Source organism: Urocitellus parryii, chromosome 11 (genome assembly GCF_045843805.1).
Source record: "Urocitellus parryii isolate mUroPar1 chromosome 11, mUroPar1.hap1, whole genome shotgun sequence".
Classification (NCBI taxonomy): Eukaryota; Metazoa; Chordata; class Mammalia; order Rodentia; family Sciuridae; genus Urocitellus; species Urocitellus parryii.
Genome location: NC_135541.1, coordinates 21,115,903 through 21,128,387, shown reverse-complemented (window position 1 = coordinate 21,128,387; position 12,485 = coordinate 21,115,903). Strand labels below are relative to the sequence as shown.

General features: G+C 52.2%; 1 protein-coding gene across 1 annotated transcript in view; it reads left to right on the top strand.

The window, feature by feature from the left end:
• Csmd2 (CUB and Sushi multiple domains 2) overlaps positions 1 to 12,485 on the top strand; it is a 540,652-nt gene that overhangs the window by 178,551 nt on the left and 349,616 nt on the right. Inside the window, exon 4 of the mRNA XM_026406835.2 lies at positions 5,884 to 6,078. Coding sequence (XP_026262620.2) covers positions 5,884 to 6,078 — 195 coding nt within the window. The remainder of the gene's footprint in view (positions 1 to 5,883; positions 6,079 to 12,485) is intronic.

Sequence of the window (12,485 nt, the reverse complement as noted above, 5' to 3'; positions counted from 1 at the left end):
AGGGCCCAGACTCTGGGAGCCACTTTCCAATGGCATTTGGACATTCGATCAAGACATGGGACTTTCTGGTTTACACAAGACACAAGGTGTCCAGGAGGGCTTCCGAGAGGAGGTGCCACTTCACTGTGGCCCTGACTGAGGAGAATTTGAAAGAAAAGCAAGGTGTGCAGATACGGTGCCTTAGACAAGTGATGACGGAGGGGACCAGACCAAGACAGGGCAGCAGGAGAGAAGGCACAACATCAGTGGGGTTAGAACATGGGAGGATCGGGCTGTGGGGCCTAAGCTTTCCCTCATCCTGACAGCCGTGGAGAGGATCTCGAAGTTTTCTTTTTATTTCCTTTGTTTTTTTTTTTTTAAATGAATTTTTCTTGCACTGGTCATTCAAAAGGCCAGAGGGCCTGGGCTGCCTGTGCAACCTGGGCAGGGAGCCCACTTTGGCACAGGGGCTGCTGGTGGGGTCCACAGGGAGCTTGCCATTCTAGAACCCTCTCTCTGGCCTCGGTGGGGACCACACACTGCAGACAGGGAAGAGATGACAAGAGTCTTCCAACGAGAAGGGATTACAGGGCGGGTGAGATTTATGGAGGACATAAATCCAGGGAGCGGCCAGCCTTGCTGCTTGTAGAAGACAAAGCCGGCGACAAGAAAGGCCCTGGGAACTGAGCAGCTCAGAATCCGAGACAAACCCAGCTGGGTCCCTGGAGCAACTGAGGGGAAAGGTGCCTGCGAGCTCTTCTCGCTCTCAGCGTGGCCTTGCCGTCTCCTGAGCACCCGGAACCCTGCTCCTTTGTATTTCTTTTTTTGTTGTTTTGTTTTTTGAGACAGGGTCTCGCCACGTCACCCGGGCTGGCCTCCAACGCTCCTTCTCTACCCTCAGCCTCCTCAGTAGCCCACATCACAGGCATGAGTCTAGCTTCATTCCCTGAAATTTCACATTTGAAATTCTGATGCTGCAGGTTGGGGGCGGGGTCTGGGCATCGATATCATTATAAAATTTCCCACATGAACCTGAGGCTGAAAGTTGCAGAAATCACAAACAAGAGCCACTGAACGGACTTCTGGTGGGTGGATTATGCACGACCACAGGCAGGGGGAGGCCGGGAAGGCCTGCTGTGAGTGGCAACTCACGCTGGCACCCCTTCCCTTGGTTTGATTGACAGGGAGCAGGAAATGCACAGGACTGAGCTCGAGGTCAACTTGCCTGGTTGTCACCCAAATCCTCCTGAGGACACTGAGTGTGAGTCCCTTATCAGGATGTGTCGAGGTACACAGTCACCATGCACTTTCATGGGGAAGGCTCAATGCAGGAATGGCCAACAGTGGGCAGGAAGCATGCAAGCCCAGGGGTCAGGCACAGAGGGGAAACAGCTCTGTTTCCCCTACATTGAGCTGTCTGGCCTTGGGTTACTGTCCCCTCCCTCTCTGGCAACCATGTTCACCTCAACAAGGAACAACAGCACCTTTATCAATAAGTCATTGAACGAGCTTTTTTTCAACATATTATTAGAGAGCAGGTACTATTCTGGGAACTAAGTGAACAAAACAGACCAAATAAAGCTCGTCCTCATGTAGTATGCATTGCAGGGGGGCGACACAGACAAACCACAATGACTCCATCCAACATAGAATATCCCGTGCCATTTGTTATACATGATATAGATAAATCATATATGTCATTAAATTCTATATTAAAAAATATATATTTTATATCCTATAAATTTACGTGTAAGCATATAATAACATATTGAACATGACAGAGGAGCTGAGGGGAACTGGAGACAGCAAGTATGGTGGATGAAAATAGATGCAAAGCCACTTGACATTGAGGATAGCACAGAGTGAGTGTGTGATGAATTACGTTTCAGAGGCCAAACCACTAAAAATACAGGCATTAAGATGAAGTAAGAGCATGTGTGGTGTGAAGTGCCTAGACAGGGCCAGGAACCAGAAGACGGTGGCTTTTATGTCTCTCTCTCTGTGACCCTGACCACCCCTCCCCAGGGACGTGGGCAGCTGCTTGCACATGTAGCTCCATCTCTTCTTTGCATGTGGAGGGCGGTGGGAAGACAAGCTCCTTCTCTCCGGATCCTTCTTCCCAGCTCTCCTGCCACTTCAGATCGTCACATGACCATGAGATGAAACAAGTCACTTGATGGAAGATAAGAAATCAAAACATACGGAGGGTCCTTGTCCAGAGAGTGTAAATGACTCTTCATTGTAATATGTGAACCAAAGTCTCAAATTAAAAATAAAACAAGGCATGGTGTCGTTTTTTGTTTTTGTTTTTTTTTTTGCTGCAATCCAGCCACTGAGGAGAGTCATTGTCACACAATCACGGAGAATATTATGTTGATTGGCAAGAGCTGGGCTTTGTACAAGGGACAAAATTCCCCACAGCTAATCTACAATGGAATTGTTCAATGTCAGGTACAGCTTTAATAATATCGTTCTGGGCTGCGTTGGATGTAAATATCCCACTTTTCATTTTGTAAGCAATCAAAGGGAAGCTTTCCAGACAGAAGAGCATGAACAGTTATAATATCTGTGCGAGAAACACACGGACAAAACAAAACAAAAAAAGAATCAAAGAACACTCCACCTTAGAAAAGCTCCGCTTTGTGGCTTATCTCCAATCTCCTCTGTCTGTCCAGCAAGTTGCTTATTAGACACGCCACAAAAGAACACACTTTTAATGTTGCCCTTGACATTATTAAAAAGAAAAGTACAGGACTGGCAAATCAGACTGGAAAAATCAGACCATTGAATGTGGACAATCAGGTAACTGCCCTTGATCTCATCCAGGTCTCGGGCAAGATGCAAAAGGAAAGAAAACACTCATTTAGCAAGCACCTACTATGTGCTTGGCCCCTGGGCACATTCCATCTGAGGGTACTGAGTGGTGGAGACACCTAGGTTCAAGCCTAGTGCTGCCACTGCCTAGCCGGGTGGCCTTTGGCAAGCGGGTTGGTTCCTTGAGCTCTCTGTGCCTGGGTTTCACCCATTAGGTGAGCACAATACATTCCCTACGGGGTTCATTTTGGGGATTAGGAAATAACTGTTGAATCAGGACTAAAAACAGCAGGCACTCAGCGGTGGGTATTATAAATCTAATCTTAATCCCCACAACAACCCTCTGTGGGTTGAGCTGTTTTCCCTCAAAAGACACATTGGAGACTAGCAGCCACACCTATGACTGTGGTCTTGCGGATGCTCAAGTTGGGATGAGGTCAATAGGATGTGCCCTATCCAATATGACCGGGTCCTTATCCAAAGAGGAAGATGACGAATCGAAGCCCAGAGAGGCGAACGTGACAGCTCAAGTTTACTCAGCCACAGGTAGATGAACTGGAATTTGAACTTGGATCTCTTTGAATCCCATGCTCTGCTCACCGTGCAGCTTCTGGGGATCAGAGCTTGGGAGAAAATGGTGAGGTTTGCCATGGGTGCCATTTGTCACACCTAGGTCACAGTGGGCTGATTATGAACAGCTCATTAAGTAAAGAGCAGTAAGCATTTGAGAGTGACTTTTTAAAAAGAATCGACTTTTATTTATAGGCGACGTTCCAGTCATTAATTTCGAAGGAAGAAAGCCCAAAGCAGAAGCAGGTTCATTAAAAATTTGACATTAGTAATTTAATTAAATCGGGTCTTCGCGTCTTGTTGCAGAAAATGAAACGTTAGTTCTACACCAGTTCTCAGCCCATTTCCCCTGGTGGTCTCCCTCCCCTCACCTTAGCTTACTTTCTTCTCCAAATGTTTACTGACCCACTCCTCCGGTCCCCAGGACTCACACATTCATGTCGTTACTGCCTCCGCTGTAAGCGAGCAGCAGGGGACCATGGGAAATGTTAAGTGGGCCCGAAGCAGGGGATCATGGGAAACACAAAGTGGGGCTGGCAGCATAGGATCATGGGAAATGTTCAGCTGGGCAATTGGACAGGATGATCGAGGCGAAGCCTTCCATCTGCTCCTCTCACTTGTCAGAGGTAGAGAAGGAAGAGATCTCTGGTCCTTAAGATTTTCCAACAAAAATATAAGCCTCTGAGGACAGATACTTGCTCTGCCCAAGTTCTCTGCTGTTTTCCCAGCACCACGCACAGGCGGCCACCATACATTTTTATTGCAGAAAGAAAATAATAAATCAATGAGCAACTCTTCAAATAACTAATTAATGAACACACAAATACATCCCTTAGCAGTGCCAGGCACTGTGTTAGTCCCCAGGATACACTTGCCCAGGCCTTGACCTCAGGGTTCTGTGGCCCCGTGGAATGAGAACATCTGCCATCTTTTGAGAGCTACCGTGTGCCAGGAACTGTGTGAGCCGTGGAGTATCTACTGTCATTACCTCAACCATTCCTTTCTCAGCTGAGGAAACCAAGTCTCAAAGAGGTCATGTGACTCAAGGTCATGTGACTCAAGGTCATGCAGAGTAAGGTGGTGGTAGCGCCTATTTCCAGACCCAGAGCAGGATGATCCAAAGGCTTCCTTTTCCCTCTGTACCAAGCTGTTTCTTCCCAGGATTTTTTCTTCCCAGGGAAGAAGAAGGAGGGCAGGCTGCCTTTTGGAGGGTTCTGAGATCATCGAGGGTAGAGCAGGTCCAGGTTGGCAGCCACCAGCTGCAGCGTCACGGGGAGCCTTTTAGAGCCCAGGCTGCCATCTCCACCTGCTCATCATAGCCACTCCACCCTCTCACTCTAGGTCTCTTGATCCCTTAGTTTATCTGTAGCCTCAGGACCTTTGCACAGCTCTGAAACACTCTTTCTGGCCTTGTTGATTCCTACTAATCTCTCGGAGTTCTACATAAATGTCACCTCCTCCAGAAAGTTATCTCTGACTCCTAAACTGGGGTTGGAAACCTGCCTTGTCCTTATCCTCCCATAACGTTTCACCTGCCTTCAGCCATGCAGACTTCCCACGGGCCTGGGAGCTCAGGGTGCTGGTGTCTACCCACTGTGCACCAGGCTCTAAGTGCTTTGTATTCATTAGCTCACTTAATTCTCCCAGTGAGCCTTTGAGGAAGGTGCTGCCATGATCCCATCTCACAAAGGAGAAGCGGAGACAGAGAGGTTGGGAGACTTGCTCAGTGTCCCACAGATGGTGAGCTGTCCACTAGGGGAGTGACCTGGGCCTGCAGGTTGGAGTCCGCACCCTCCCTCCTCTTAGAGATGCCCGCGATGAGTCATTATCCAGTGGATTCACTTGAGCCGTGGTCTGAGCAGGGCTGAGACCCCTCGTCCTTGCCGGATGGGACTGTCCTGGAATGGTGAGGGGGTGTATGATCTTCGGGGCACTGGCAGTCCCAGCTCTGGGGACGAAGGCAGAGGGAGCTGGGTCAGGTAACAGGTGCCACCTGGGCACAGAAGAGCTGCATCCTCCCTCCCTCCTAGCTGGCAGGTCACGTTGTTGTCGCGTCCTTAACAAGACTCTTTGTCTGGTTAACGAGGGTGAACTTGCTGCTGGTGGCAATGGCTTCGGCTCTGGTCACTGTACACTGTGTTCCCCAGTTCGCAATTTTCTCTTTAAACAGATCAGGCTGATGAGAACTCAGGCTCTTGTCTTCTCCCCTCACTGCTTATTCCAGCATTAACCAAAGCTGGAGCCCCCAGACCCACTGGACCACAGGACTCCCTCGGTTGAGGGGAAAGGACATTGGGTTTAATGAGCAACTACTCTGTGCAATGCTCTGTGCCCCCTCCATGGAGTCTGAAATCAGGGCAATTGTACCCAAGCAATGACAATGTTTTCCTTGGGATGACATCCCCTGTAATCAGGACGGACACCCAACACCCAGGGCAGCACATTAGAAAAAGCAGAAAATGTCGATGTCCCACGTGGTTCCTCCCGCTAACCCACTGGCTGTGTCTCTTCTCCTCACAGTTCTCCCCAGCCACACGTGTGGGAACCCAGGGAGGCTGCCCAATGGCATCCAGCAGGGTTCAACCTTCAACCTGGGTGACAAGGTCCGCTACAGCTGCAACCCTGGCTTCTTCCTCGAGGGTCATGCCGTGCTCACCTGCCACGCTGGCTCCGAGAACAGTGCCACGTGGGACTTCCCCTTGCCCTCCTGCAGAGGTAGGTGGCCGCAGAGAGTCTGAGGGCGTGAGCGGGGAGGGGGTGCAGGAGCTGCCCATGAGATCCAGTCTCGGGGCGGGCGGCGGGGGGACTTTACCTCACTGCCCTAGCAGGGCATGGCGGACCTACTGTGGCTCATCCAATCTGGGGAGCATCCAGGGTCCTTGGGGTGGGACTCCAGGTATCAGGAGCTTCTCAGCCCTTCCTGAGCTCCCAGGACTTCCTTCCCTACATCAGCAAGCTTATTTTTAGCCACTCTGCCCTGCAGAGTTATTTGGGAGTCCTGGATCCATGGAATGTAAAGATGAGAGTCCTCCTGTCACAGAGGGGCATCATTTTCTTTTCCTTCCTGTTGGAGACCATCCCTCCTCTTGAGTTTGCATGGCTTCTCCAGCGGCTTTTGGACAGACCTTGCACGGGCAATTATTCCTTTCTTAGAAATTCAGCCTCTCTCCCTATTTAAAGGTTGTTTCCTCCCAGCCTCCAAATAGGTTCAAAACCTGTTAACCTCAACATCTCCCCAAAAAGAGCAAAGCCACCCAGCTAGTGTGACCAGCTCACCCCCATTCACTCAGAGTTTTCCCATTTGTAGCTCTGAAACTCCCATGTCCTGGAATCCCCTCAGTCCCAGGCAAGCCGGGACATTGGGCATCCTACGCCCAACCTATCCCTAATCGTCCCCCTCCACACACTGATCATAGCCAAGCTTATTTCTAGAACAATTTCCGATTCTTATCTAAAGATGAAAATGATATAAAATTGTTTTGAAAAATCTTAAGACAATGCAAAACATAAAGAAACAAATTTTGTCAATTTTAACCATGAGTTTTGTGTATTTCTTTCATCTTCTTCCTATAATGTTGCACAAATGCATATTCTGCAATATGTATTTAGATGAGCATCCTACTGCACCGAGGTAACTTTTAATCCACTCTGAAGAACTGCCACACCCACTATGGCAGTCCTCCATGCCACACCCACTATGGCAGTCCTCCATGCCACACCCACTATGGCAGTCTTCCATGGCTCAGCTCTGTGAAGGCACCATCTTGGTTTGTCTCCCCACCTCACCTCCCATCACCCTCTGCAGAATGGCACTTTTCCCCCAGTGTTCTACTCATGCAGTCAGGTCAGTTTTTTTTTTTTGTTTTTTTTTTTTTTTTTTAATCTTATGCTCCTTGGCCTCCCAACAGCCCTTGGCATTACTGATCCTTCTTTTCTTCTTAAACTCTCACCTTTACATTCTATGGATCCAGAACCCCCAAATAACGGCCTAGGAGAAACATTTCAGGGAGTTGAGCAATGATTAGAAGAAGAAGCTTTTCCTTTGGTTTGAGTTTTACTTTCCTCTTGGAGGAAGCTCTTCTGCAGTTACTCTCAAAAGACTAGCTCCGAGTCTAAGCAGCTTCCTCCACCGCCATATGCACACGTTTCTTAGTGTTGACACCAGGGATCTACGGTACTTGGCATGTGTACCTACTCCCCTTCTTCCCCCTCCCATGGCAGACATAATTAATCGATCAGAACACCCTTCTTGCTTGAGTTCAGAGACAGCTGTGAATTCCCTCCCATCAGTCAGGCCACAACCAACCAATTTGATTTGCCACCTCCCTTCAAGTTTCTTTACCCCTCTTCAGCCAGTGGAATTGGCTTTAGCCATGTTGATCCTTCTTGGTGGGTCCCAAGGGGACCAGAGTCTCCATTCTTGCCTTCCTAAGTCCCGTCCTCTCAGGTCCTACTTCTAACTCCTCTCTTCATGAGATGGAAATCGGGAGTGACCAAACCAACTGGGCAGGACCCTGTCCCTACACACAGGTGTGTGTGGCCCTGTGGGACCTAACCTCAGCCTGAAGCAGGTGTATGTACTTCCACAGAGCACCCCCTGCCATGCCCTACCTGTCCCGAGGGCATGACCCTTAACATTCTGGATAGTGTCAGGGTTGTGATATGCCCATAGAACAGGAAATAGGAGAGCAGATGAAATTGTGTATTTATTTTGTGAAATATACGCCACAGCATTTTTGTGCCACTAGAAACTCAGCTTTTTTGCTCAAGCCAGACTAAATATGCAATATGTATCTAGATGAGCATCGTACTGCATCAAGGTAACTTTTAATCCACTCTGAAGAACTGCCACACCCACTATGGCAGTCCTCCATGCCACACCCACTATGGCAGTCCTCCATGCCACACCCACTATGGCAGTCCACCACGCAGCCCCTATGGCTCAGCATTGTGAAAGCACCATCTTGGTTTGTCTCCTCTCCTCACTTTCCATCACTCTCTGCAGAGTGGCACTTGCAGTCCCAGTGTTGGAGGCAGAGAGGCTGTCTTGTTCAGGAGAATTTCCACCCCTAATCCACGCTCTCTCCCAATGCCTTCAGGAATCCTCTTCAGATTTAGCCTCCTCTGGACCTTGAACTCATGGCTGGCCATGCCTCGCTTCCCTGGCTGGGAACTTGGTCCACTTTTCTTGAGTCACCATCTTCCACACAATAAAAACAAAATCCAACCAAACCAAAGCACAAAGGTGTTTGCAAGCAGTGCCCCCGTTACTGAAGCATTGTTCACAGCTCGGCCTTGCAAATGACTTAAAAGGAAAGGGCCACCATTGAGTCTGAAAGTCTCCTGGCCCTGCCCCTGCCAGCTTTTCCCTGGCCTCAGCCTTTCCAGTGTCCCCATGGTGTGCACTGCATCCTCTCGTCTTCTGCCAGCCCCTTCTGCCTTCGTACCCGCTTAGACAGAAGCCCATTTTCCTCTTGGATCTGCCACCTCCTGACATCTTCCTCTTCCCCACCCAAGCTGATTAGGTGTAGGGGGACATTTTCTTGAATAATGAATGGTCTCACCCTGAAAGGAACTCTGGGGCTGGCTGCCAAAATCCTTTCGGTCAACCTCACCAGCCAGAGAGAAGCCAGGAGGGCCACCTTGGCATGCGTACCCCCTCCCCTTCTTCCCACTCCTGTGGCAGACATAATTAATCAATCATAGCACCCTTCTTGCTTGAGCTCAGAGACAGCTTGTGAATGCCCTCCCAGGGAGCTCTTCCCCAGGTCTGATCACCTTCCCACACTCCATCGTGTGCCCGTGCACGGCGGTGACTGCTGGTCTTTCAGTGGGAAGACACCCGTCTCCTGCATTCCCTGCACCAGTGATCCTTGGGCATGGACCCGGGTGCCCCCCATTGGCACGACCTTGTCCTAGTCTCTCCATTTTTCTTCCAGCTTCTCAATTGATGATGATCCTGCCCCCACCCTGGCTTTTCTCCCCCCCTTCTCCCCTCCCTCAAATGCCGGGAGCCCAGTGAGGCCTCTGCTCTGGGAATTTCCTTCCCTGTCTGGAACCTCTCTTCAGCTCTGATTCTGACTTCCGAAGCTTCAGCCCATGTGGAAGTCGACCGCTCCCCGGAGCCCCCTCTGGGATACGCTCCAAGCCTGGCACATCCACACCCTGACTCCGTTTCCCCCAGCGTGGTGAGGAGTGTCCCCTCCCGAGGTGGCCAAGCCTGGCACATCCGGGCACCTCAGGCTCCGTCCTTCCTTCCTGCATCACTGGCTGCTGCCCCCTGAGCTGCCCACTCTCACGGCCCCAGGCGCTCCTCGGGAGGCCTCCTCTCCACCTGGCTCCCTGCAAGCGCCCCTCTGTGGACAGCCGTCCTCAGGCCCACACGCCACTCGGTCCGGCCTCCACAGTGGGAGGGAACTTTCTATCCGACGCCATCACCCGTCGCTTGGCATCTCACCAGGGGCTCTTTGGCACTGACAGGGTCACGTTCCGATTCCTTCGCATGGAGCCCAAGACCTATCAGAAAGAGAGAGTCCCACAGATCTCCCTGCTCTGTCTTCTCCTAAGTAGCTCCCCGCGGAGCCGCACCGAGAGCACTCCCTCCCGGCACACCAGGGAGCCAGCGGGAGCAGAGCCTGGCATTCAGGAGGCGTCAGGCCCCGGAGGCGCCCTGCCATCGGGGCGGAGGTGGGGTTCTGCTCAGAGGCTGAGGAAAGACCCGATTGCTCTCCAGCGCCAGGGCCCCGCCCTCCTCCTGGGGCATCTCTGTGTCCTAATGGGCAGCCAACCGCAGGGGCACCCTAAGAGGCCCGCTCAGGGGTGTCAGGTGTCCTTCCTCGGGAGGCCAAGCCACCTGGAGCACAGGGTGCGTCCCAGCATCCACAGTCAGGCCAGAGTGGAGGGGCTCACGCTCCAGAAGGATGGAAAGCCTCTTGGCCTTTCTTCTCCTCACGGAGGACTCTCGAGGGCTGGCATCTATGTGGGTCAACCCGCCCGCTGGACAGTGGTCTGTAAATATTTGCAGAGGGAACGGCTGGATGGGCCTAAGTCCCCGTCAGGGTCCCACAGGCAGACGTGCCCAAGAGGGAGATCCCTGGCCCCAATCACCCCACGGGCCAGCAGCTCTGAGTGACATGATCTCTTTGCCACCAAAGCCACCAGAGTCGGTTGGAGAGCTGAGTGTGATGCTCTATGTGCCTCGCTGAAAGGTGGGCCCAGGCTGGGGTCAGAGCAGGGACGAGGGGAATAGGAAGCCACAGGACCAGGGGCACAGCAGGTGTGAGGCCAGCCTCCAGGAGGCCCATCCCAAGGGTCCTGGCCCACTGAGGTTTGGTCCAGCTGGCAGAGGGCAAGAGGCAGGAGCCGTGACTTCCCTTTGTGTGTGTCACACTCTGGGCACATGTGCAAAGTCAGAGGTCCCGGGGAGGTCCTGGGCCTGGTGGCACCACTTGGACCCCTAGGAAGGGGTGACTGAGTGATTTCCGCAATCAGCCTCAGGATCAAAGAGGGCTTCGTGAGGAAGAAAGGGAATTCGGATATGCCAGGGTCCAAGAGGCAGGTGGTCGGAGAAACGGGCCAGAGCAAGACAGGCTTGGCATCAGAGACTCACAGCAAGCGCTGCAGCCTCAGCCAGATCTGGGCAAACAGTCAGTTGGTCTGCAGAAGCTGTGATGACGTACATTCCAAATGTTCTGGCCCCAGAGGGAGGAATCTACAGAAACAGGGCGGTGGTGCCCTGGGGGCATGGACCGTGTGTGGAGCCAGACAGCCCAGGTTCTGCCGCAGCTCAGCTGTGTGGTCACCAGTCAGCTGCGAAACCTCTCTGAGTTCTAAAGTTGGGACAGAAGGAGCAGCCGGATGGGTCTGATGGCTCACTCATTCGCTCAGGGATTTGACAACTCTCTCTGGAGTGTCCACCACGTGCCAGCCGGTCATCAATCAGTCCGCATTTACTAACGGCTCATGTTGTGCCCGAGAGTGTTCTAGATACAGAGGATTGCAGTACTGATCAAGTCAGATCGAATCCCTCGCTCTCGTGGAGTTGACCCTGCAGGCCACCTGGGGCTAGGAACTGGGAAGGAAGTGAAGTAGTCGGTGGTGAGGAAGGAGCTTGGGATGGAGCCACCAGCAGGGGATGCAGGAGCTGAGTCCTCAAGGACCAGAAGGGTCCCGTTGTGTGAAGGCCTGGGGAGGGGCTTTCCCAGCCAAAGGAAGAGAAAGTGCAGAGCCCCCAAGGTGGGAAGGAGCCCGACTTGTTAGAACAGAAAACAGGCCCCTGCAGCAAAAGCAGAGTGGGGGTGGGTAGAGAGGGCAGAACAACGTGAAGCAGTGAGGGGCTGGTTTGGTTCTAAGGTCAGGAGGCAGCCAGGAGAGAGGGGACCGTCTCTCTGGTTCAACTTAACTTTTGAACAAAGATGACTGTGGATGCTAACGGGAGAGGGCTAGTAGTTGGGCAAGAGACGCAGGGAGATGGGTGAAGAGACCATCGGGAGAGGATGTACTCAGTCTCGGGTGGCCTTGGTAGAAGGACAGGCATAGATTGGGGCTGTGGTTTGGGGTGTAGCCCACAGGCCTTGCCAGTGGTCAGATGTAGATGCTGAGGGGACAGAAGGACAAGATTGATGGCCAGGCTCTTCCTGAGTGCCGGCTGGGTGGGCACCAACAGGACAGGGGCAGTAGCTCAATCCGTCCAGGTAACATTTGCGATGCCCGTGAGACAGACAGGTGGGGGTGTTAATTCTGCAGCTCAAGGGAGTCCTGAACTAGAAAGTTCTGGGGGAGGTTAAGAGACCCCAGATAGCAAGCACAGAGCAAAGGGACCTGCACGCCGGGCCTGCTGCGCTCATAGATTAAGTAACACGGGGAAGACGCCAGACGCCCTGTTGGCGCAGTAGCACTTGGAGTCATTCTGAGCTTGGACCCCAACTGCCCCCTGACCGCAGGGTCTTGTGCGAGCAGTGACATTGCTAGTTCTCCTCCCGCCCACCACCCTCACCATTGCTCCTCTACAGAACCACTTCTCCACTGGAATCCGAAGTCCCGTCACCTGAGTTCACGTCCCAGCCTTGCCACCTGCCTCTCTGGCTGGGCGGCTTTGGACCAGTTATTCAACCTCTCTGTAC